General features: G+C 36.6%; 1 protein-coding gene across 1 annotated transcript; it reads right to left on the bottom strand.

Moving 5' to 3' along the window:
* Positions 1-10,287: 10,287 nt before the first annotated feature.
* On the bottom strand, positions 10,288-20,936 carry LOC138374936 (zinc finger protein 607-like). The gene is made up of 5 exons (XM_069458144.1): positions 20,792-20,936; positions 19,615-19,710; positions 13,158-13,567; positions 11,588-13,032; positions 10,288-10,498 (listed from the first exon to the last, which is right to left on the bottom strand). Exons 1-5 carry the CDS (start codon positions 20,934-20,936, stop codon positions 10,288-10,290), a joined length of 2,307 nt encoding a protein of 768 aa, XP_069314245.1.
* Between the last annotated feature and the right edge of the window lie 1,509 nt (positions 20,937-22,445).

Below are 22,445 nucleotides of genomic sequence, written 5' to 3'. Positions count from 1 at the left end.
TATGCAGTGAGGTTGCACATTAGGTCTTCCCCAATTTGAAGATTCTCTGTTCACCTAATATATATAATGATATTTGTTTTTATTGCTATCTACCATCTTTCACTGAATACTTTCCTTATTTTGAGTGTGGTAGGTAACTTCAAAGATGATTACCAATGTTCCTCCACCTTCTGGAATTTATGTTCTTGTAGAACATCCTCCCTTTGACAGTGGGCTAAACCCAGTGACTTGCTTCTAACAAATAGAATATAGCAAAAATGATGGAATGTCACTTCCAACACTAGGGTATATAAATATGATTTCCATATTGCTTGCCTTCTCTTGACATCTTCGTTGCTTGCTGTGATAAAGCCAGCTGCCATTTTTTGAGCTGCTCTATGGAGAAGTCCATAAGACAATAAACAGAGAGCAGCCTCCAGTCATCAGCCAGTGAGGAACTGAAGACCTTAGTCCAACAGCCCATGAGGTTGATCCTGTGAATAACCACTTGAGTGAGCTTGGAGGCAGATTGAGCCTTAAGATGACTATAGCACTGAGAAACACCTTGACTGTAGTCTTGTTAGAGACAGAACCAGACAGCTAAGCTGAGTCATTTCTGCTAAGCTGAGTCATTTCTGCAGTCATATCTGCATTTCGAACTTCTGAAACTGTGACATGATAAATGTTTGTTGTTTTAAGCCCTTTAGTTTCAGGGCAATTGTTAAGCAGCAACAGATAAATAATACACTGAGTTAAAAATACTGAGGAAGGCTGATCAATTATATAGATGTCACCCACACTTCGCATGACCCATTCAATGACAAAAGAGCCTGGGTATTTATTTCTCATTATTTTCCTACCAAATCTATAACCTCCATGTTACAAGCCCAAATCATACATTAATCCATGGAAAGCATTAGATTTCACCCTACATTAAGAGTCAGATCATTCATTGACAAATTCTACCTTACTACCTAGAAATCTCAGCTGGGAAATCTCAGGTGGGAAATCTTTGTGGGAAATTTCAAAGTCTTCTCATGGATGATCAAACAGATCTGTTGCCTCTATCTCACCAGACCCTCAAAGTATAAATCTTTACTTCAAAAGACTTACCTTCTTCAATGCTTCTTCATTACCCTTAAGCGAAGAATAGGTATTTAAGATATATAGAATAATTTGGTCAGTAATTATGAACACTAGTTATAGTGACACACAGAGGGAGAGTGCTGGTTAATTTGGCACCACAGTTCACTGGAAGTGGGAAGTAGAATATGTGAGGGAATTTTCTTGGTAGGAAATTTGAAGAAAATTACTGAAAATACCTATAGGATCTAAAACATATACATACATATATTTCAAAAAGGAGAGAAACTTCAACTTACATGGGCCATAGTTTTAGACCCACAAGAGTCCTCAGGGTTCTTCTACCAGAAAAGCAGAGTCTAGTGAACTTAGACCTGGGAAAAGAGAAAGATCTTAAAACTAGCTGTGCTTTAGTTTTTTCAGCAAGACTTAAGTTAATATTATTAATGCCATTATGCTCTTACAATCCAGGTTTCAAGTTACCTCTCATTACACACAATTTGGGAAGACTGGAATTTTGGATAATCCCATGTCCTCCCTCAATTCCCAGGGGTCTCAGCTACACAGAGTCATACAGAAGAGGCACATCTGCATTGAAGCCAGACCCAGATACTTTAGCAAGAAAATTTCTGGCCAATGAACCATTTTGGTGAGGCAGATGTGGACATAAGATTGGGCAGGTCTGTCATCCTCTCAGCAGATCTACCTGTTCCCATTCCCACCTTCAAGACTCAAAAGAGGGCGTATCATCCAAATCAGGACTTCGTTTGGTCTTGAAATTGGGTCAACACGGTCAAGATACTCGAAATGGATAGCGAGTGTTCAACATTCTGAATCTAGCATAGCTTACTAGTTAAATACATGACAGATTATCACTGTCCTAGAATACAAAGTAGTCATTAAATGTGAAGTTGAGAAAAATATTTAAGGACATGGAAAAAATTCTGATATAATGTGAACAGAAAACTCAAGTTGACCAACACATTTATTTTTATAAAATATATGAATATACAATTCAATACAAAGAGAAATACTGACAAACAGATAATCATAAACAGTAGACAGAAGAAGCCTGAAAATTATACAACCACACAGTAACAGTACTTATGATTTTGGCTATATTAGTTTGGGTTTTATTTCTTTGTTTTTTTTTAAAGAAATAAATCACTGTGTATTCAGTTATTTTTGTTCAATACATGAAACTCTGCATAAGGCTAAAGTGGAAGTAAAATATACTTTAGCCACGATCAGAATTTGACATCACGATCACCTGTCTTTTTGTCTTTTAAATTTTTCTTCACTTGGCCGGGCGTGGTGGCTCACGCCTGTAATCCTAGCACTCTGGGAGGCCGAGGCGGGTGGATCGCTCAAGGTCAGGAGTTCGAGACCAGCCTGAGCAAAAGCGAGACCCCGTCTCTACTAAAAATAGAAATTATATGGACAACTAAAATATATATACACAAAAAATTAGCCGGGCATGGTGGCGCATGCCTGTAGTCCCAGCTACTCGGGAGGCTGAGGCAGTAGGATCGCTTAAGCCCAGGAGTTTGAGGTTGCTGTGAGCTAGGCTGAAGCCACGGCACTCACTCTAGCCCGGGCAACAGAGTGAGACTCTGTCTCAAAAAAAAAAAAAAAAAAAAAAATTTTTCTTCACTAAATTTTACTTCATAATCATTGTAACAATGGACATAGTAAATTGAAATGTGTGATATTTTCTTTTTTTTTGAGACAGGGTCTCGCTCTAGTCTAGAATACAGTGGCGTCATCATAGCTCACTGCAACTTCAAATTCCTGGGCTCAAGCAATTCTCCTAACTCAGCCTTCAGTGTCGCTGGGACTACTGGGGCACCCACCACACCCAGCTAATTTTTCTTTTTTCTGTGGAGACGAGGTCTTGCTCTTGCTCAGGCTGGTCTCCAACTGACCTCAAGCGATCCTCTTGCCTTGGCCTTCCAGAGTGCTAGGATTACAGGTGTGAGACACCTCATCTGGCCTTCAAGTATGATTTTTGACCACAAAATAGCACTTCTAGAAATAATAAAAAAAAAATCTTATGGACGTATACAAGGTGTATATATATGCACAAAGATGTTCATCAAAAAATATCTCAGAGGAGGCAATAGGTTAAATATATTATACTCTGCTATATTGTGACATACTATTCCATTATTAAGGATGATATTAAACCATATAATTGACAGAAAACAATATTAAAAGAATTACTCAGTGAAGAAGGCAAGTTTAAAAAGGTATGCATAATTTAGGAGGTGGTATTCTTTTGAACTTAAGAACACAGCCATCGTTGTCAGACTTTTAGGAAATGATACCAAGCTTTGTTCTGTGACAGTTATCTCAGTGCCTGTTTCCTAATCAGCATAGGGATAAGAATATCACCCATGACATATGACTAGTTTGAAAACTAAGCAAGATAATCCACATAAACACTAAAAAGTATATCAAGATGGCTAATGTAAATTATCTATCATTACTAAAATGAAAGTTATTACATGTCTTTTAATCTATTATTAGAAAAGGATGTTCATGCCTGTAATCCCAGCACTTTGGCAAAGAGACTGAGGCAGGAGGATCACTTAAGGCTAGGAGTTCAAGACCAGCCTGGGCAACATAGTGAGATTCTGCCTCTACCAAAAAAATTTTTTTTTTTTTTTTTTTTTTGAGACAGAGTCTCACTCTGTTGCCCAGGCTAGAGTGAGTGCCGTGGCGTCAGCCTAGCTCACAGCAACCTCAAACTCCTGAGCTCAAGGGATCCTCCTGCCTCAGCCTCCCGAGTAGCTGGGACTACAGGCATGCACCACCATGCCCGGCTAATTTTTTCTATATATATTTTTAGCTGTCCATATAATTTCTTTCTATTTTTAGTAGAGATGGGGTCTCGCTCTTGCTCAGGCTGGTCTCAAACTCCTGAGCTCAAACGATCCGCCCACCTCGGCCTCCCAGAGTGCTAGGATTACAGGCGTGAGCCACCGCGCCCGGCCAAAATTTTTTTTTATTTAGCCAGGCATTGTGGCATGCGCCTATGGTCCTAGCTACTAGGGAGGCTGAGGCAGGAGGATTGTCTGGGCCCAAGAATTTAAGGTTACAGTGAGCTATGATCATGCCACTGCACTCCAGCCTGGGTGGTAGAGTGAGGCTGTATCTCAAAAAAAAAAAAAAAAAAAAAAACGAAGGAAGGAAGGAAAGAAAGAAAGAAAAGGATATTAATTCCAAATTCTATTGCTTCCTCTTTTTCCTTCCTATTTTTATAGTCGAATTGTCAAATTTGTGTTTTGAGGGCTTTTTCTTATAATTCCAATTTTTAAAATTTCAGTGCCTACTTTTGAGAAAACAGAATTATGATTAATAAAATCATTAGTATAAAAAAAAGGAAAATGAGAGAGAGAGATTATCAGACAGGAAAAAAGAAAATGTTCCCTTACTCAGTCCCCAGCAACTAAAGAGAGCAAGAAGAATTCTGTTCAGCATCATAAACCAACGATACAGTAAACAAAGAATGTTAACTAGAAAGAGAATCTTATCTTCTGTGCAACATGGAGATTTATATAAATATTTATAACACAATTTTATTTTCTAGTATAGTAACTATGTTTGGAAATATTATTTGTACTTGCAAAACATATGGAAATCAGAAATTAGTGCCATTTTCTTTGAAAGTGGCAAATTTAATTTGAAATTAAAAAATTAATTCTTAAAGGATGTTTTACTTACTAATATGACATCCTGGTAATTATGTTTTAAATAATGATTTTAATATCTAAAAAGTATAAATACTTGAAACGCTTTTCAAACAAGGAGATCCCTGCCCTTCTCTCTTTTCCCTACAAGTGTTTAAGGAAACCTATGATTGGGTTAGATTCCTATTTTAAACTAAGAGTTAGACTCTTTGTCTCCTATATTTGATCAAGTATATTATGTCAAAATAAATCCAGTTAAAAATGTAAACCCATTAAAAACTGTAAACATTTACACCAAAATATAAAAGCAATTATATCTATGCAGAGGATTATGGATTATTTTTATTTTCATCTTCATAAATTTCACAGGAAATTTTTTCTGCAACAAGGCTGCATTAATTCCATCATCATAAATACAACATAAAGATATTTCAAAGTATTAAAATTATTTATAGACATCATTATAGGGAGAGGCTATATTTTCATCATCAAAAATAATCTGCAAATAATAGGTTTGTCATGAAAACTCAATTTGATTAGAATAACAAGGATATTTTTGAATATCCTTTAAGCTGTAATGTTCCAATATAACTAGACAGATATCACTATACTTTTCCATTAATAGAAAGGAAAATGGCCTTTGAGATTAATAAGTATATGCCAAATAGGAAGTTTTGAGTACACAAAATATACTCAATAAATCCGGCTACACACTACATTCTTCTCTGAATAAGCAATTAAAATTTGGATACAATCCTCGCAAAAAAAAGTCTTACAAAATTCTATTCCTTAAAATGATCTGCATGTATAATTTAAAATTTTCTTTTAGGCTCAACCAAAATTATTTCACATTTAGGATGATTAAATTGCTTTTAGAATGACTTGAGAAACTTTGATGAAGAGTTAATTAAGGATGTTGATTTTGAGAGCAGAGCTACAAAATTATCAGATGACTTAACACTCTAAATATGTTCCTATTTCAAATTTTCAAAGTAAATATCTTAATCAAATTTGTGATAGCAGTTATGAAGCTTATTCAATGTATTTTATCCATTTTTGTTAAGATTATAAAAATGAGTAATTCGTTTCCCTATGCAGGTATTTTAATAGTGAACTAATCTAGAAAAACATTGCTTAAAAATGATTTTATTTATAAAGGAAGAATACAAAATCTATTAAAAACTTAAAACATCTAAAATAGGTATGAAGGAAGGCTTATGATGCTCATTTTAACTGTTCTCTTGAGTAGGTTAACTTGTAGTCAAAGCATCTGCTCTAGACCAGTGTTTTTTAAACTGTGGGTCATGGTGCCATTGTGGGTCATGAAATTAATTTATTGGGTTGTGAAAAGCATTTTTTATTTAAAAGAATAGAAAATCTAAGAGTACATCACAGATAGTAAAGGTACGTGATTTTAAATAAACATTTGTTTATGTGTGTGTGTATGATGTGCTGGGTTACCTTGTAAAATATATTACAGTGGGTTAGAGGCAAAAGTGTTTTTTCTCTTTTTTAAAAAGCTATCAGTTCAGGTTTTCCTTTTCTTCCCCCTTAGAAAATGGAAAAAAACGAGTATTTGGAAATTCTGATTACCTACAAAATAATGAAGAACTTCAGAGGAAACACTAGGATTTTAGAGGAGGTTTGATACTGGTTCAGAAAGGTGATCTGAAGATAAAGGGTAGGAAATTAGTATTTTGTTCTTAGAAATGTCAAATATGATTAAAGTTGTGAGGAGGAATTATTTTCCTATTGGACCTACATTGGGTATATTTAGATCTTTGACTATTATTGTAATCTTTCCTAGCACATTTTCTAGTCTAAGTATCCAGGGCAGCACAATGATAAATGTGATGCAAAATACATGTTTCTATTTCTTCCCCCCTTCCCTTCAATCTTAAAACAAATGTTTATTAATTAGTTGCAGGAAAGCAAAGCAAATCGCCATCTTTCTCAGAGTGATTACCATAGAAAAAGGTATTGCATGAGACTGATAGAAACTCCTCTGCTCTTTCCAAAAAATAACAAACTTTAAATAAGTTTTCTCTCTCTAACCAAAGTAAATAAATAATTTCTTAAATAGTTAACTCTCATTTGTCATCCAATTCATCCTATATATTTAAGTGAATACTTAAATTTTTATACAGTATTTAAAAGAGAGAAACTTAGGAAGGAGAGAATTGTGTATAGCATTTGAAAGAGAGTCATTATATAAGTGGAATGAAAAGTATCTAATCAAAAAGAAAATAAGATAAGGATTATATTATACTGAAATATTTTAATAAAATTTAAACATTTCATTGCCATTTCACCTTACTTGCCATGTGTAGATTTCAGTATTGTAGTGTTGGCAAGTATGTTTAAAAACATTAATAAAAATTTTGTGTTTCAAACATGTGATGCCAAGTCCCTTCCAATTATAGATAAGTATGGCCTAGGTTGGTTAAAATCTTAGCTAAACACAAAATTTACTAGAGAATTAACATAGAATCTGTAACTCAATTATTGAACCAAAATGTATTCACCCCAAATATTTCACCATTGCAATACATACCCTATTGAACTAAGAAAAGAACCAACAGAGGGAGCTAAGTCAGTCTTGAAAGGTAGGAGTATAAAAGACTTCATGACTTCCTGTTTTGAATTTAACTGTGTGGCAGCTGTTCTCTTTGAGTTTAGTCTACCAAAAAGCCGAGCAAAAGGAGAGAAAGGGTACCTATGTATCAAATATGAGTAGGATGACAATTATAGCTCAAAATTACCTTACAGAAAGTAAATTAAAGGAAAATTTTATACTTCTGTTTAAATTTAGGAAAGCTCAGGGATGAGTATTTGGCTTAAAAGAGCATTCTTTTAAAACCAGATGTTAAAAATTGAGTAAGTAAAATATGTAAATGTTGAGACACTGATTTTCTTCCTACTGTGGTGGTGAAACAGGATCAGAAGCAATGATAAACTTAACCATTTAGCAGAGGAAATTAAAGTGGAAATTTGTTTTTTCTTTTTTTTAGGAAATGGAGAGGACATCAAATGGAAATGTCTGTTTTATGACCTAAGATGGAAAACCATAGAAAATAGTACCTTAGCGTCATGATGAATTGTTAGGCAGATGTAACAGTGAACATTGCTTAGTAATTTCATTTTTATTTAAAGCTGAAATTAGGTTCCAAATAGGCATATTTTAAAATTATGAAGTTGGTGCAATAAGTAGATCTTAAATTTATATGTATTTTAAGAAACAAGGGATAAAATTTAATAGAAAATTGTTACAGTGAATTAATGAAAATAATGAGACTATTTTTCCGTTTAAAAATAACAAATAGTATTGTTTCCCTTACTGTTTATGAAAACAACAAAGTAATACTCGTTTTATGAGAGATGTTTGGAGTAAAATAGTAGCTAAATGATAACTGACAGTTTATTTAGTATCATCTAAGAACTTCAACATGCCTGATAGAATGGGTGCATATTGAATGAATGGATACGATCTATTAACTATTTGAAGTAAAACTGTAAGAATTGGGTGTTAGCTAACAGCATCAAAATAAAAAATTTAAAGGCCCAAACATTTTTAGTTAAGCAATAAACTGAATTATGCTAGTCTAGCCCATTATTCATTGCAGTTTGTGGAAACATACTGCCTAAAATATAGGACAATTGATTGAGGCAAGTTTTAGCAATATGTACATTTGCTTATGTGTTTATTCAGACCAAAAATATACTACTTGAGTACTTACTTACTGTCTCCATAGGACATGGAGCATATCTTCTGTATAAACCAGACAAAATTCTGAAATCTTATTGAAAGATTTAATTGCATTCATATGTGAACAGTCATACAAATTCAATATGCAGCTGTAACTCCAAGAAAATGGTACTTTGAAGCAAATCATTTAATGTTGAGTGCCAGAAGGTAGACTAAACTTCTTGAAGGGTTAGTCCTTTTATAACGCTGTATTATAATATGTTGACATTATTTTATATATTGGCATCTATTCAAGTCAGTTCATCATGGCAATGATACCCAAGATATACAGTTCATCTGATACCAGTCGTAGAGACATTTTAATGCCAAAAAAAGCAATGCAACCAGTATTACTACTTCTAATTATGTGCTTCCTTTACACATGAGTTGTGATAAATATGGTCTATTAGAATTGTATAAACAGCCTGACCTTTTAAATTATATTTTAAAATTTGTTAATGTTTCCATTCATGTAAAAATAGCTAATATGACCTTTTAAAAATTACATTAATAAAGTAGCAATAGCTTTACCATGAAAAAAAAATAAAATAAAATAAAAAAATAAAATTTTCTTTACTACCGTTACCCAAAATATGAAGACTATTTAACATAAGCTCATAGCCATTGTTCCTTACAGTGATTAATTCTTATAAACAAATTTTACTATAAGCATAATATTATTCTATTCCATGGATGTCTTGTAAATTTTCTTAATCATTCCCATAATCTTGATCACTAATTTTGTGCAAAACCATCCCAAAATATAATAACCTTTAATTCCAGACCTAAACTGCAGCCCTGTATCTTTTGGGTTATGTACACCTTTGAAAACTGCATTTCTACAAATATATACAGTAATTCTCTATACAATCTCATGGAGTTTGTGGTCTCCTGTAAGCCCATAAATACAAAGAATCCCTGCTTAAGAACTCCCATCTGGGAACACTTGAGGGTTGGCTTCACTCCCTTAACTAGTAAGAGACACATCACAAGAACTTCATTTGTGAAGTTACACCCTCCAAGGCCACACCCACTGTGACCGCATACATATAACCAGGTGAAATAAGAAGAGAGTGGAATCTGTATCAGAGTTCACAGCAGGTCCTGGGGGGGAGAGCTCAGAAAATGCTCAAACATGTAAATGAACCCCAGAGAACTGCCAGGGAGAACCTTCCCAGGAAGGAATCCTATTCCTAGAGTCTATTAGTTCGTAGGATCTGGAGCAATTCCTGGTCTACAATTCGCTTTCTAACAGCAAGTCTGTACCTTCTCGCTGAAAACTGTCGTGTTGTACGACTCAGTATTTGATTTCCCAACTGCGACAATGTCTCTGTGGCAATTATACTTGGCTGAAAGGAGGGCACAGGAGGAATCAGGGAACATGAAGCCACGGGGCCAGTGACACCACAGCCACAGCAACGCACGCTCGCGTGAAGGACACGCTCCCTATGTCAGGGTCACTCATGCAAGGACAACCACGCACCTCACAGGCTCACAGCTGCACCCACCGTCACAAAGGCACGCGCCGGCCCCGTCACACGCTACACGGTCTCTCCCCTCCCCGCCGGTCTCCCAGAGATACGACCACCCGCTCTGCAGCTCCAGCACCCACGGCCTGAGGTGGCGCGCAGACACGCCCTGCCGCGCTCGGGGCCTCGGCGCTCCGAGCGCCTCCCGCAACCCCTCTCTCACCGCCACGAAGGGTCCCGCGCGGGCTGCAGAGTCTTTCTTGCAGCGACCCACGCCGGCGTATTCCTCAGGTGGCATCAGGGCACGCGCAGCGCGCAACTAGAGATGCCGGAAACGGAGCAAGAGGTTCCAGTTTTCTCCGTCGCCTGGGGGAAATGTAGTCCAAGCTAGAATAGCCAGGACCGCAATCCCTAGCGAGAAATAAAGTCCAGGGTCGTAAAGGCCTGGGAGAAAAGCTGCACGTGACCATGGGGACCGAACACCGCGCCCCAGCCGGAGTCCCGGAGACTTCTGGGAGTCGCAGTCGCTCCTAGAAGTGCGCAAGCGCAGATCGCCCGCTTACTGGCGCCCCTGATCAGAGACCAAGGGTGATTTCAGCGCATTCTCATGGATGGCAGGCGGCAGTTCTCAGTGGGGCTGCTACTGGGGCAATCTTACAAGGGAACTTCAGAGCTGTTATTTTACGAACCCCTTATCCCTGTGTGAGATGATCCGAAAAGTCACTCCTCGAGGGAGATCGCGTGCCTCAGTAGGCATAAGGAGCTGAAGGTGATCTGACTTCATTATCTAATCTAACTTTGTGTGTGTTTGCGCGCGCCTGTAAGAGAGGCTGTGTATTTCGTCTCAAAAATGCTCATTTCATGGGGAATGCCATAGGTGCTTACTATTATTTTTCAATTTTACAGCTGATGCTTCTTAAGCCTAAGAAGTTACATAATGTGTAACTCCTGGCTTCAAGCAATCCTCCTGCCTTGGCCTCTCAAAGTGCTAGGATTACAGGCATGAGCCACAGTGCCTAACCAATCTGTATACTTTTAAAAATTTTATTTATCTTTAATTGACAAATAATAATTATACATATATATTTATGGGGTATAATGTGATATTTTGATATATGTTTACATCGTGGAATGAGTAAATCAAGCTGATTAGCAAATCAACCATCTCACATACTTATTTTTTTGTGTGTGAGAACATTTATAATCTATTCCTTTAGTAATTTTGAAACATACAATGCATTATTATTTATTATACTCACCACTTGGGATAATAGATACTAAAGCTTATTCCTCCTATCTGAAATTTTGTACCCTTCTATCTACATCTCCCCCTTTCCCTATGCACCTGTCCCCACAATCCTCTGGTAACTACCATTCTACTCTCTACTTCTGTGAGTTTGACTTTTGTAGATTACACATGTAAGTGAGATCATGTAATATTTGTCTTTCTGTGCCTGGCTTATTTCCTCTACTACAAATTGATTCCTAGTAAGAACTGAACTGTATCTAAAAGCCTTCCCATATTGTCTTCATTCAGATTGTTTCTTAGTGGTATAAATCCACTGATGCAGTATACTTAATTTACATATGTACATTGTGACATGCCCCAATGTCTCTACCCAGTATGAATTCTCTGATGTACTTCAAGGATGGAACTAAGCCTAAAGGACCTTCTGCATTTATTACATTCAAAGGGTTTATCAGCAGTATGAACTTTATGATGTATAGTAAGTTCATGGCTGTAACTAAAAGCTTTCCCGCAATCTTGACATACATAGGGATTTTCACCAGTATGGATCTTCTCATGTCTAACAAGATACGAGGCACAATGAAATGCCTTCCCACATTCTTTACATTCATAGGGTTTATCACCAGTATAAATTCTTTCATGAATAACAAGCTGTGAGGCATGACTGAAAGTCTCCCCACAATCTTTACATTCGCATGACTTTTTGCCAGTATGAATTTGGTCATGATATATGAGGCTTGTGGCATGACGAAAGGCCTTCCCACATTCCTTACATTCATACGGTTTCTCATCACTGTGAGTATTCTGATGAACTTTAAGTTTTGAAATGTGCCTGAAGGACTTCCCACATTTGTTACATTCAAAGGGTTTTCTACCATTATGAATAAGCTGATGCTGAGTAAGTTGTCCAGACACACTAAAGACCTTCCCACATTCCTTACATTCATAAGGTTTCTCACCAGTGTGAACTCGAAGATGTACAGTAAGTTTATGGCTATAAATTAAAGCTTTCCCACACTCTTGACATATATAGGGTTTCTCCCCAGTATGAATTCTCTCATGTCTAACAAGATACGAGGCACTACGAAAGGACTTCCCGCATTCTTTGCATTCGAAGGGTTTGTAACCAGTATGAATTCTGTTATGATGTGTGAGGTGTGCCTGTTGACTAAAGGCCTTCCCACATTCCTTACATTCATAGGGTCTCTCACCAGTATGAATATTCTGATGTAATTTAAGGTATGAATTGAGCCTAAAGGATTTCCCGCATTTGTTACATTGAAAGGGTTTCTTACCACTATGAATACTCTGATGTCGAGTAAGTCGTCCATACACGCTAAAGGCCTTTCCACATTCCTTACATTTATATGGTTTTTCAACACTATCTAATGTATGATGTGTAGTAAGTAGGTGGCTACTATTAAAAGCTTCCCCATACTCTTTACATTCATGAGGTTTCTCCCTAGTATAAATTCTCTGATGTATGGTAAGTTGATACCTACATCTAAAGGCCTTCCCACATTCCTTACACTCGTAGGGTTTTTCTCCAGTATGAATTTTTTTATGACCTACAAGGTGTGAAAATTGACGAAAGGCCTTCCCACATTCCTTACATTTATAGGGCTTCTCTCCAGTATGAATACTCTGATGTGATTTAAGCCCTGATTTGAGCCTAAAGGACTTCCCACATTTGTTACATTCAAAGGGTTTCTCACCAGTGTGAATACTCTGATGTCGCCTAAGTTGTCCAGACACACTAAAGGCCTTCCCACATTCCTTACATTCGTACAGTTTCTCACCAGTATGAAATCTATTCCCCCCTCGCCCCGCTCACCTCTCCTCTCTCCCCACAGGGGGAGGGGGGGTGGGTGGACGTGTGGGGGTTTAAAAAAAAAAAATTAAAAAAAAAATTAAAAAAAAAAAAAAAAAAGAAATCTATTATGCACAGTAAGTTGATGGCTACTCCTAAAAGCTTGCCCACACTCTTTGCATTCATAGGGTTTCTTAGCATGAACTTTTCGATGTTTAGCAAGGTTTGCAGGATGACTAAAGGCCTTCCCACCTTCTTTACTTTCATAAGGTTTCTCAAGAGTATGAATTTTCTCATGTTCTCTAAAGTCTGTAAGATGGCTCAATGCCTTCTCAAACTCTTCACATTGATCAGGTTTCTCACTAGTATGAATTCTCTGGTGTACAGTAAATTCTGTAAGATGACAAAAAACCTTTTGACATTCCTTACATTCATATGATTTCTCTCCTTTATGAATTCTTTGCTGTAGAGTAACAGATGAGTGTTTCCTATAAATGTGCATTTTTCCAACACTGATTATTTCACACCTTGAATCCAAATCTAACAGACATAAAAGAAAAACATTTGTTTCTTGGACCAGAAAATGTAAAGGTCTATTGTAGAATTCAAAGAAATTCTCACCTACTAGAGAAGGTTGAGAGAACTCTAAAATACAGTTATAAAATATGAAAAATGAAGGGGGAGCTCAGAAAAGGATGAGTTGATACAGTGGATTACTGGTGAATGTTTAACAACCAGCCCTACACACACATACATACACACACACACACACACACACACATAGACAGTCCTGTTTTGTAGTGTTTGCCAAGATCTGTGGAGTAAATACCCCCACTGAGGGCAATTTCAAGTTATTATTTTAATGCAGTGAACTCAGACTTGTAAGAGATACGCACAATTGGCTCTAGGGAGACAGAACTGGCCAGCTGTATCACACCCTTTCTATATAAAATATAAATTTATATTAATATAAAAAGGCGACTATAAATACCTGACCATTCTTCAATTAAAATCCTCCCAAAAATATAGATGTTCCCACCACTGTGGTTTATTTTCTTCTATACACAGCCATGTATACTTCTCTTCACATATTAAATAAGGTCCCGAGAGTTTGTATTTAGTTATCTTACCCTGAGATTTTCCCATTGCTTCCCAATCCTATAGGTATTCAGTCGGCTTTGTTACTCCATAACTTTTCTCAGGTCTTCCCTAATTTTTCCTTTTAATGAATGCTAACCATTCTGGTAATCCCTAGAAGAGTATGTCAGTGAATTTTCAGACATGTACCAGGTATATGTACCAGACCTATGGAATGTTGTGCATTCTGAAACTCTGGGCAAAGAGGGGACCTCAATTATATGAAGAAGTATGAAGGAAGAAAGCCAAGTACTCGATGAAAAAAATTAGCAAAAGTGAGATGAAGGATAATAGTCTACAGTTTATATAAAGCAATTCTTTCAGCAAAATAAAAAGTGCTGAATTAGCAGGGCATGACTTATAGCAGAACATGTCTCCTTGTAATGAGAGTATGATATGTGTACTAAATGTAGAAATAATATAAACAAACAACCCTTTCTGAAGTGGAATAACAATAGAAATTAATATTAGAAACCAAAACCCTTTCATGTGGAAATAGAAATGTCCTCAGCATAATAAATGCTGGGTCAATATGGAAATAAGAGGTCTGTCCAGAAAGCATTCAGCCACATAATATGAAAAATAGAGACATTTATTAAAGAAGATACAAGAAACACTGTACATAGGACAATGATGCCTCAGTTCCCTTCAAAGTAGGCACCTTGGGACTTCACACAGTTCTCCCAGAGTCTCTTAGCCTAACTCATACACGTTCAACATGCTCAGGTGTTCTTTTTGCAGGCCTTCCAGAATATGGATCACTTTCAACAGATTCTCGACCATCTTTGAAGTGTTTATGCCACACTTTTATTTGCACCACACTCATTGCATTGTTCCCAAAAACCTTCTGAACTATCCAAATAGTTTCAATGGAGGGATATTGAAGTTTAATGCAAAATTCGGTGCAGATTTGTTGCCCTGCTCGCCCAGTCATTTTCTTTTCTTTTTTTTTTTTTTTTTTGAGACAGAGTCTCATTGTTTTGCCCAGGCTAGAGTGAGTGCCGTGGTGTCAGCCTAGCTCACAGCAACCTCAAACTCCTGAGCTCAAGGGATCCTCCTGCCTCAGCCTCCCGAGTAGCTGGGACTACAGGCATGCACCACCATGCCCGGCTAATTTTTTCTATATATATATATTTTTTAGCTGTCCATATAATTTCTTTCTATTTTTAGTAGAGATGGGGTCTCTCTCTTGCTCAGGCTGGTCTCGAACTCCTGACCTCGAGCGATCCTCCCACCTCGGCCTCCCAGAGTGCTAGGATTACAGGCGTGAGCCACCGCGCCCGGCCTCGCCCAGTCATTTTCAATGCGATGGCCACACAGTACACATGCTCACTCAGCGGCGTCTGGTGCCCCACTGACTGGTACAGTGAAGTTGTCATTGTTCATGCATGCCCATTACAGTCCACTTGCCTTGACTGCCAGGTTACACTGGTGTCATGCAAACCATTCTCACTGTATTATCAATGGCTGGATATTTTCCAGACAGACCTCATAAAACACTGAAGTGGAAAAACTCCAGTAAATCACAACTGAGAAAACAAGGACATATCATAACCTTGGGCATTCAGTATCGGCAGTCAGGGAATTGAAAGACTTAAATACTTTTCTCAGTAAAAATGAAAGAAAATGAGTTAAAGACCACTACCCAAAATTTAGGAAATGAACAGCAAAGTACAGGAAAGTAGGGAAAAAAATGATAAAAAGGAAAATAATGAGCCAGAAAGCAGAAAAGCATTAACAAAAAACCCAAAGTTATGGTGTTCATAAAAATTACTATGAGCTAAAGCGATCAAAAAAGAGAGTAAAAAAATAAAAATAAGACATGCCAAGGGGAAAATAAGAAACACAGAAGAATTTACTTAAATTATTAGAGTACTATATGAATAATTTTGAAAATATTAAAAAATGAATAATATTCCAGGAATATTCATCAAAGTTGACCATAAAAGTGAAAAGTCTAAACAGCAAGTTCTCACAAATGAAACATACATAGCTACAAGCAAAGACAGTTATAATGAGCACATTTTGCCACCTATCTTGTAATTTCTCAATATCTAGATCTAAAATATGCACATAGGATAGGCCAGATTCACTAAGGGAACAGGTAAGGGGTACCTTGAAATCTTGAAAATGAAAGGAAATCTTCAAAGACTTAACAGAGTTGTGAGTAAATAAAACAGTGAAAATAGTAAAATAAAAAGGATTAGGTTAGATATAACAATGCAGAATAAAAGCAATAAATTGACAATGATACATAAGAAAAGAAAAAAATCATTTCCCACCATTATGCAGCTCCCTAATTTAAGAAGTTCTAGTTCTATTTTGGCGGCATAAACCCCCAACAGCCCTGCCCCCTTTGACTGATTTAAAACTGAATGCTTGACAACATAAAAAAAAAATAACTCACCACTTAAAGACTGTAAATAAAAGTAAGTAAAAGCAAGAGATTATGGAAAGGAAGACAAAACTTTAAAACGGCACCCATAATGGGCCGAGTTTCTTGGTTTTTTTTCTCTCTATCATGTGCTTGCCTCAAGGATGGGTCCCACTTATAGTGGGGCAAGTGTAGGCTACAAAAACTCAACAGAAACCTCAACATATTTCTGCCTATAGGATTCATGAGAGTGACCACTGCCTAACTGCAAAGTGATAGGGAATCTTGGAGGGAAACAGCCAGAGAAGATCTAATTTTGGATACTGGTCAGTACAATTCTCAGCATAATCCAAACCAAACAAGAGTGAGGATACAAAACACTGTAGCAAAAACTTCTAGAGACCCTAATTGAAAATTACTAGCACCGAAAAATAGCAAAATAGAACTTACGGTTTAAACGGTACTACTTTGATTGCTTGCTAATATAAAACTATCAGCCTTTTCCAGAAGAATGAACAGAACCCAGAATTGATGCAACATAACACCATGTTTCAAATACAGTTCAAAATTATTCAACATACAAAGAACAAAAAAAGGTATCCTACTCTCAGGGAAAAGACAAACAGCAGTTGCTAAGCTCAAGATGACTGAAATGTTAGAATATTAAGACAAAGACTTTAGAAAAACACACTGGAAATGATGGAAAATATAGGAAATATTACCATGGGGGGAGAAAAACAGAAAAAGAACAAAGTGGAAATTATACAACTGAAATGTACAATTACTAAAATAAAAAAAACTTACTCAGTGAGCTTAGAGCAGAATGGAAATGACAAGTAAAGAGTTAGTAAACTTGGAGCAATAGAAATTATTCAAGTTGAAATTGAGAGAGACAAAAGATTTTAAAAAAATTTAAAGAGCTGTGGGAATAATCAAAAGATGTGGTTGGAATCTTAAAAAGGAAAAACGAAAGAGATTGGGGCAGAAAAATTTTTGAGGAAATAATGATTGAAAACATCCCAAATTTAGTGAAAGAAATAAGTTTGTAGATTTAAGAAGTTCATTGAATGCCAATGATAGATAAATAATGATAGGACCAGCCAGGGCAACATAGTGAGACCTGTCACTATAAAAAAATTAAAAAATTAGCCAGCCATGGTGGCGCATGCCTGTAGTCCCAGCCACTTGGGAGGCTGAGGCAGGAGGATCAGTTGAGCCCAAGAGTTTGAGATTGCAGTGAGCTATGATGACACCACTACACTCTAGCTGGGGTAACAGTGTGAGACTGTCATACACAAAAAAATTAATAATACTAAACAAAGCTTTGTTCCTATATATCCCCATTCTTTCCCAAGCCATGATAATTTGAACACTTAACAAGATAACAGAAGAGGGCACTCTAAAACCATAAATTTAGAAATGGCATCCAGAACCATGACTCCTTTCTCAAAGTTGAGAAAAATTAATCTCAGATATAAATGACCAAAAAAAGAGGCCCAAGGTCAAACCCAATACAAGAAAGTATAAAAGAAAAAAAAACAAAAGCAAATGACAGACATATAGACAGCTTAAATATACATCAAACAAATACCTCAAACCAGAGAAAACCTATAACATACTATTTAAAAATATGTTATAAGACAATAAAATACTTTGAGATATGATAGAATATAAATAAGAATTAGAAAAACTTGGTTGGGCATGGTGGCTCATACCTGTAATTCCAGCACTTTGGGAGGCCAAGGCAGGAGGATCACTTGAGCCCAGGAGTTCGAGACCAGCCAGAGCAACATAACAAGATCCTGTCTCTACAAAAAAGATTTTAAAATTAACCAGGTGTGGTGGCACATGCCTGTAGTACCAGCTACGGGGGACTGAGGCAGAAGGATCAAATTCCAGCCTGGGCAAAAAGAACAAGATCCTGTCTCTAAAAAACATAATAAGAAGAAGAATGAGAAAAACTCAAAAATGAAGTGTTAGACTTTAAGACTGAAGTAGAAATAAAAGAAATAATAGTTTCAGAATATCAAACTAGAGAGGAAGAAGAGAATAAACCCAAACCATTCCAATTAAGTCAAGAAAGATTTTGAAAACAAAAGGAAAGATATATATCAAAAGGATAACTCATTAATTTCTATTTGTTTAATCTGGATTTCTGCTTGTAGCTCAACAAAAATTAAAGGTTTGCCTTTTGAAAAAAATAATGATAAAAAATTCTATATCATAAGATAATGCTACTAATAACATTTTAGAAACACCCTTAATTCTTCATAATAAAACACAAAATCCTATAGGACCGGATCCTTTCTAACATACTGACTTCATATCCTGTTAGTTCCCCTCCTCACTAACTCTGCTCTAATCTACCAGCTGCTACTGAGACACACAAACCCAACTGCCCCTGAAGCCTCTGCATGTGTTGTTCACTCTTCCCTCGCATACTCCAATGACCTGAGCCCTTACTTCATGTCTCTGCACAAATGTCACCTCCACAGAAAAGGGTTCCTGAACACCCTACATGATGTAAAAGTGCCCTGTTCTTGTTTACTGTCCTTCATAGTATATTTCATGGCCTGATATTATTTATTTTTACTTTCATATGTATTCTATTTGTTCCTTAATATACTCTAATGTCCATCATTACAGGAACACCATCTGTCCTATTCAGTATTGCCAGACTCATTGTGCCAAGCATGGTGCCAGGCTCAGAGTATTCAAGTACTTGCCATATATAGAAGTAAATGTAATTTTAGGGAATGGAGCCATATATATGAATTTATGTGCAAAGGAAGATCTAGAAAGCATTTGGATCCAAAATCCAGGTAAAATTACTACACCCTGGAAGGACAGTGTCTGTCTCTAAATTGGGAAGGAAATATGAGAAAAATAACATGGCAAATAGGTACCGATGTAAACACAAACTTCTCAGGCTATTTCATGCTGACTGATTCATTTTTTTCTCCACATCACAAGCTTCTTCTCCACTGAGAAGCTCATGTGTTTACCAAATGAGCTGACCACATCTACTTGGGCTGTTACTTACACAAATGGCTTTCCCCGCCTTACTTGCTCTTACCTGTACACTCTCTTCTTGATTCTTCCGTCACAACCATCCAGGGCTCTTTTCCTTGCTCCAATAAGGTAATTATGTCTGGCTTAGACATAGAATGTCCTGCTTATAAAGAAAACAAGTGCCATAAAATATGGAAATAAACTTTGAAAGTCACAATTAAAATTATAATGACACCAAATGAAAAGTCAATGAGATATTGAATAAGATTTTAAGAGAAGAGTGAGAAATAAAGAAAAAGAGATCAGTTAGGGAGAGTCAATGTTTTTGTCTGCTGTTTTTTAAAATATATATATATATATATATAAATTCTTTTGTCCTCTAATTCTAGAGAATAAGCAAATGTGATTGAAAACATACACCCTGGAGCCTGGCATCAATTCATGACTTTGCCACCTTCCAGGTGTATGACCTTGGGCAAGTCACTTAAACCCGTGGTTCCTCACTATTCTCACTTGTACAATTGGGAAAATAATTGGGATGTTGGGAGGATTAAATTAGTTAATATATATGTAAAGTGGGTAGAAAAATGTCTGGTACTTAATAATCACAGTTAGCTGTGAACATTTATTATGCTACTGTAATTATTTTACTAAGAGTATATAAGAAAAGATATTATAGCATATTAATTCTATTTTACATGTAATTTTCATGGATTACAAATTTCAACCGTAAATCAAATGAACTCTGTCTTAGGAAATGGACTTTCTCCCCAGTTTTATGTGAATTCCATTATCTAATCCACCACTATATGAAGAAGCTCTCTTTTGCTAATGACAGCAACTTAAGACCCTCTGTCCAGCTGATATCCCAGTAACTGCATCAGATAATAAAATGGAATACTATAGCTATTCTGAGCACAAATAAATAAGAAACCTGGATCCCTTGACAATGGTTCTACAATGAACACAAGAAAATTCTAAGCTAAACCATTTATCATTAGGTAAGAGAGAAAAATAAAAGTATCAGAAGGAGGTATGAATGTCACTGAAAGACAGGATGTAAGTGTTTAATACAGTTGCCATCACTGACCCAACAAAGCTGAAATTACTTCAGTAGGAACCAGGGAAAGAAATATAACTAGTTTCTTGAAAGGCAGCCCTGAAAATCAAAATGGAAAAAGCATATATCCTCTAGAACAGATTCTCAATTATTCTAAACTATCCGAGGCTGGTAAACATACCCAGTGAGACAAAGTTACCATAGTTCTCCATCATCACATCCCGGTACAAGGTCTTCTGGACCAGGTCTAGATATTCCCACTCATGACGAGAGAAGTCTATGGCTACGTCCCTGAATGTTATGGATCCCTGAAACAGCAAACCCATGTATTACTGGAAAAATTAGAGAAAAGATTTAGAAAATGGAGTAGAAGATATGAAGGACTGCATTACAGCAAAAGAACAACATGATCAGCACACAGACTAGAAATCCATGATGTTCAGGGAAGGGAATGAAGTAGAATGTATACGTATTTTTGAAGAAGACTGTGACACAGACAAAACTTTCTGCATGTTCTGGGATATCTGGCCCATTTGAGAATGACAGAATAATAATGTGTCCTATTAAATTAAATCATTATTAGATGCATAATACCCAAGAGATATTTTACTTGGGAAGAGAATTAAAAATTTAATCATGAGACATTTTATCCAACACAGAGTATAGAATCTCCATTTTAAAAAACTAAGTTTCCATAAAATTAGTAATTTCTTCAAGATTCAAGTACTTCATTATTTAAGATCTTAATATGTATATTTTTGTTTTCTCAAAACAAAATATTTTTTGGCACATGATATCATTATTTTATGGTATTTACTTCTCAGGGTGTTCTACCCAAATCCATGACATTTATGTTTATAAGTCCCAGTCATATACTAATTCACACAAGCATGCAATTTTCCCCTACACAATGATATTACATCCTTCAATGCCAAATTCCACCTTCTCTATCTGAAAAACTCAAATGTCTGGAAAATTTCAGACTTCTCAACGAAGGTCTAATGGAACTGTTGTCTCAGTCTCACTAAATGACAAAGCTGACCTGGAATGCATATATCTTCACTTCAAGGAACTTGACTCCTTTTCCACTTTATCACTGCCCATAATAGAAGAATGAGTACCTAGAAGGTGTCAAATAATATGGTCAATAATGACATGAACACTAGCTAATCTGCAGTGGGCCACACAGGGAAGATGCTGGGTGATGTGGCACATACTTTACAGGAAGAACAAGAACTGAAGAGTAGATTTACTGAGGACCCTCTCATCGTAGGTAACTTCAAGAAAAATAATGCAAAGACTTTCATGACCTAAATCACGCATACATATCAACAAGGAGAGAAACACTGACTTACACAGGCCATGGTTTTATACTGATGAGAGCTGATCAGTCCTCAGTGTTTCTCTACCAGAAAAGCAGACAGTCTGGAGAAGCTAGACCTGAAAGAAGAGAAAGACCTTGAGAGTAGCTGTGCTTCATTCAGTCTTCCCCACAGGACTCAAGGTAATATTTTAGTCTGCCATTTCAGGTTCCAAACCTCCTGTCACACACAATTTGGGAAGATTAGGACTCCAGAGAAACTCATTTCCTCCCCAAATTTCCACACATCTCACCTACACAGAGTCATAGAGCAGAAACATACTGGCATTGAAGCCAGACTTAGATACTTCAACAGGAAATATTCTGGCCAATGCACCATTTTGGTGAGGCAGATGTGGACATAAGATTGGCAGCTCTGTCCTTCCTTTGAGCAGATCTACCTCTTTCCATTCCCACCTTTAAGACTGAAAAGAGGGCGTATCGTCCACACCACTACCTCTTTTTGATGTTGAAA

Source organism: Eulemur rufifrons, chromosome 24 (genome assembly GCF_041146395.1).
Source record: "Eulemur rufifrons isolate Redbay chromosome 24, OSU_ERuf_1, whole genome shotgun sequence".
In the NCBI taxonomy this organism is placed as follows: domain Eukaryota; kingdom Metazoa; phylum Chordata; class Mammalia; order Primates; family Lemuridae; genus Eulemur; species Eulemur rufifrons.
The sequence above is the reverse complement of the archived record's forward strand: the minus strand, read 5'-3'. Positions and strand labels throughout refer to the sequence as shown.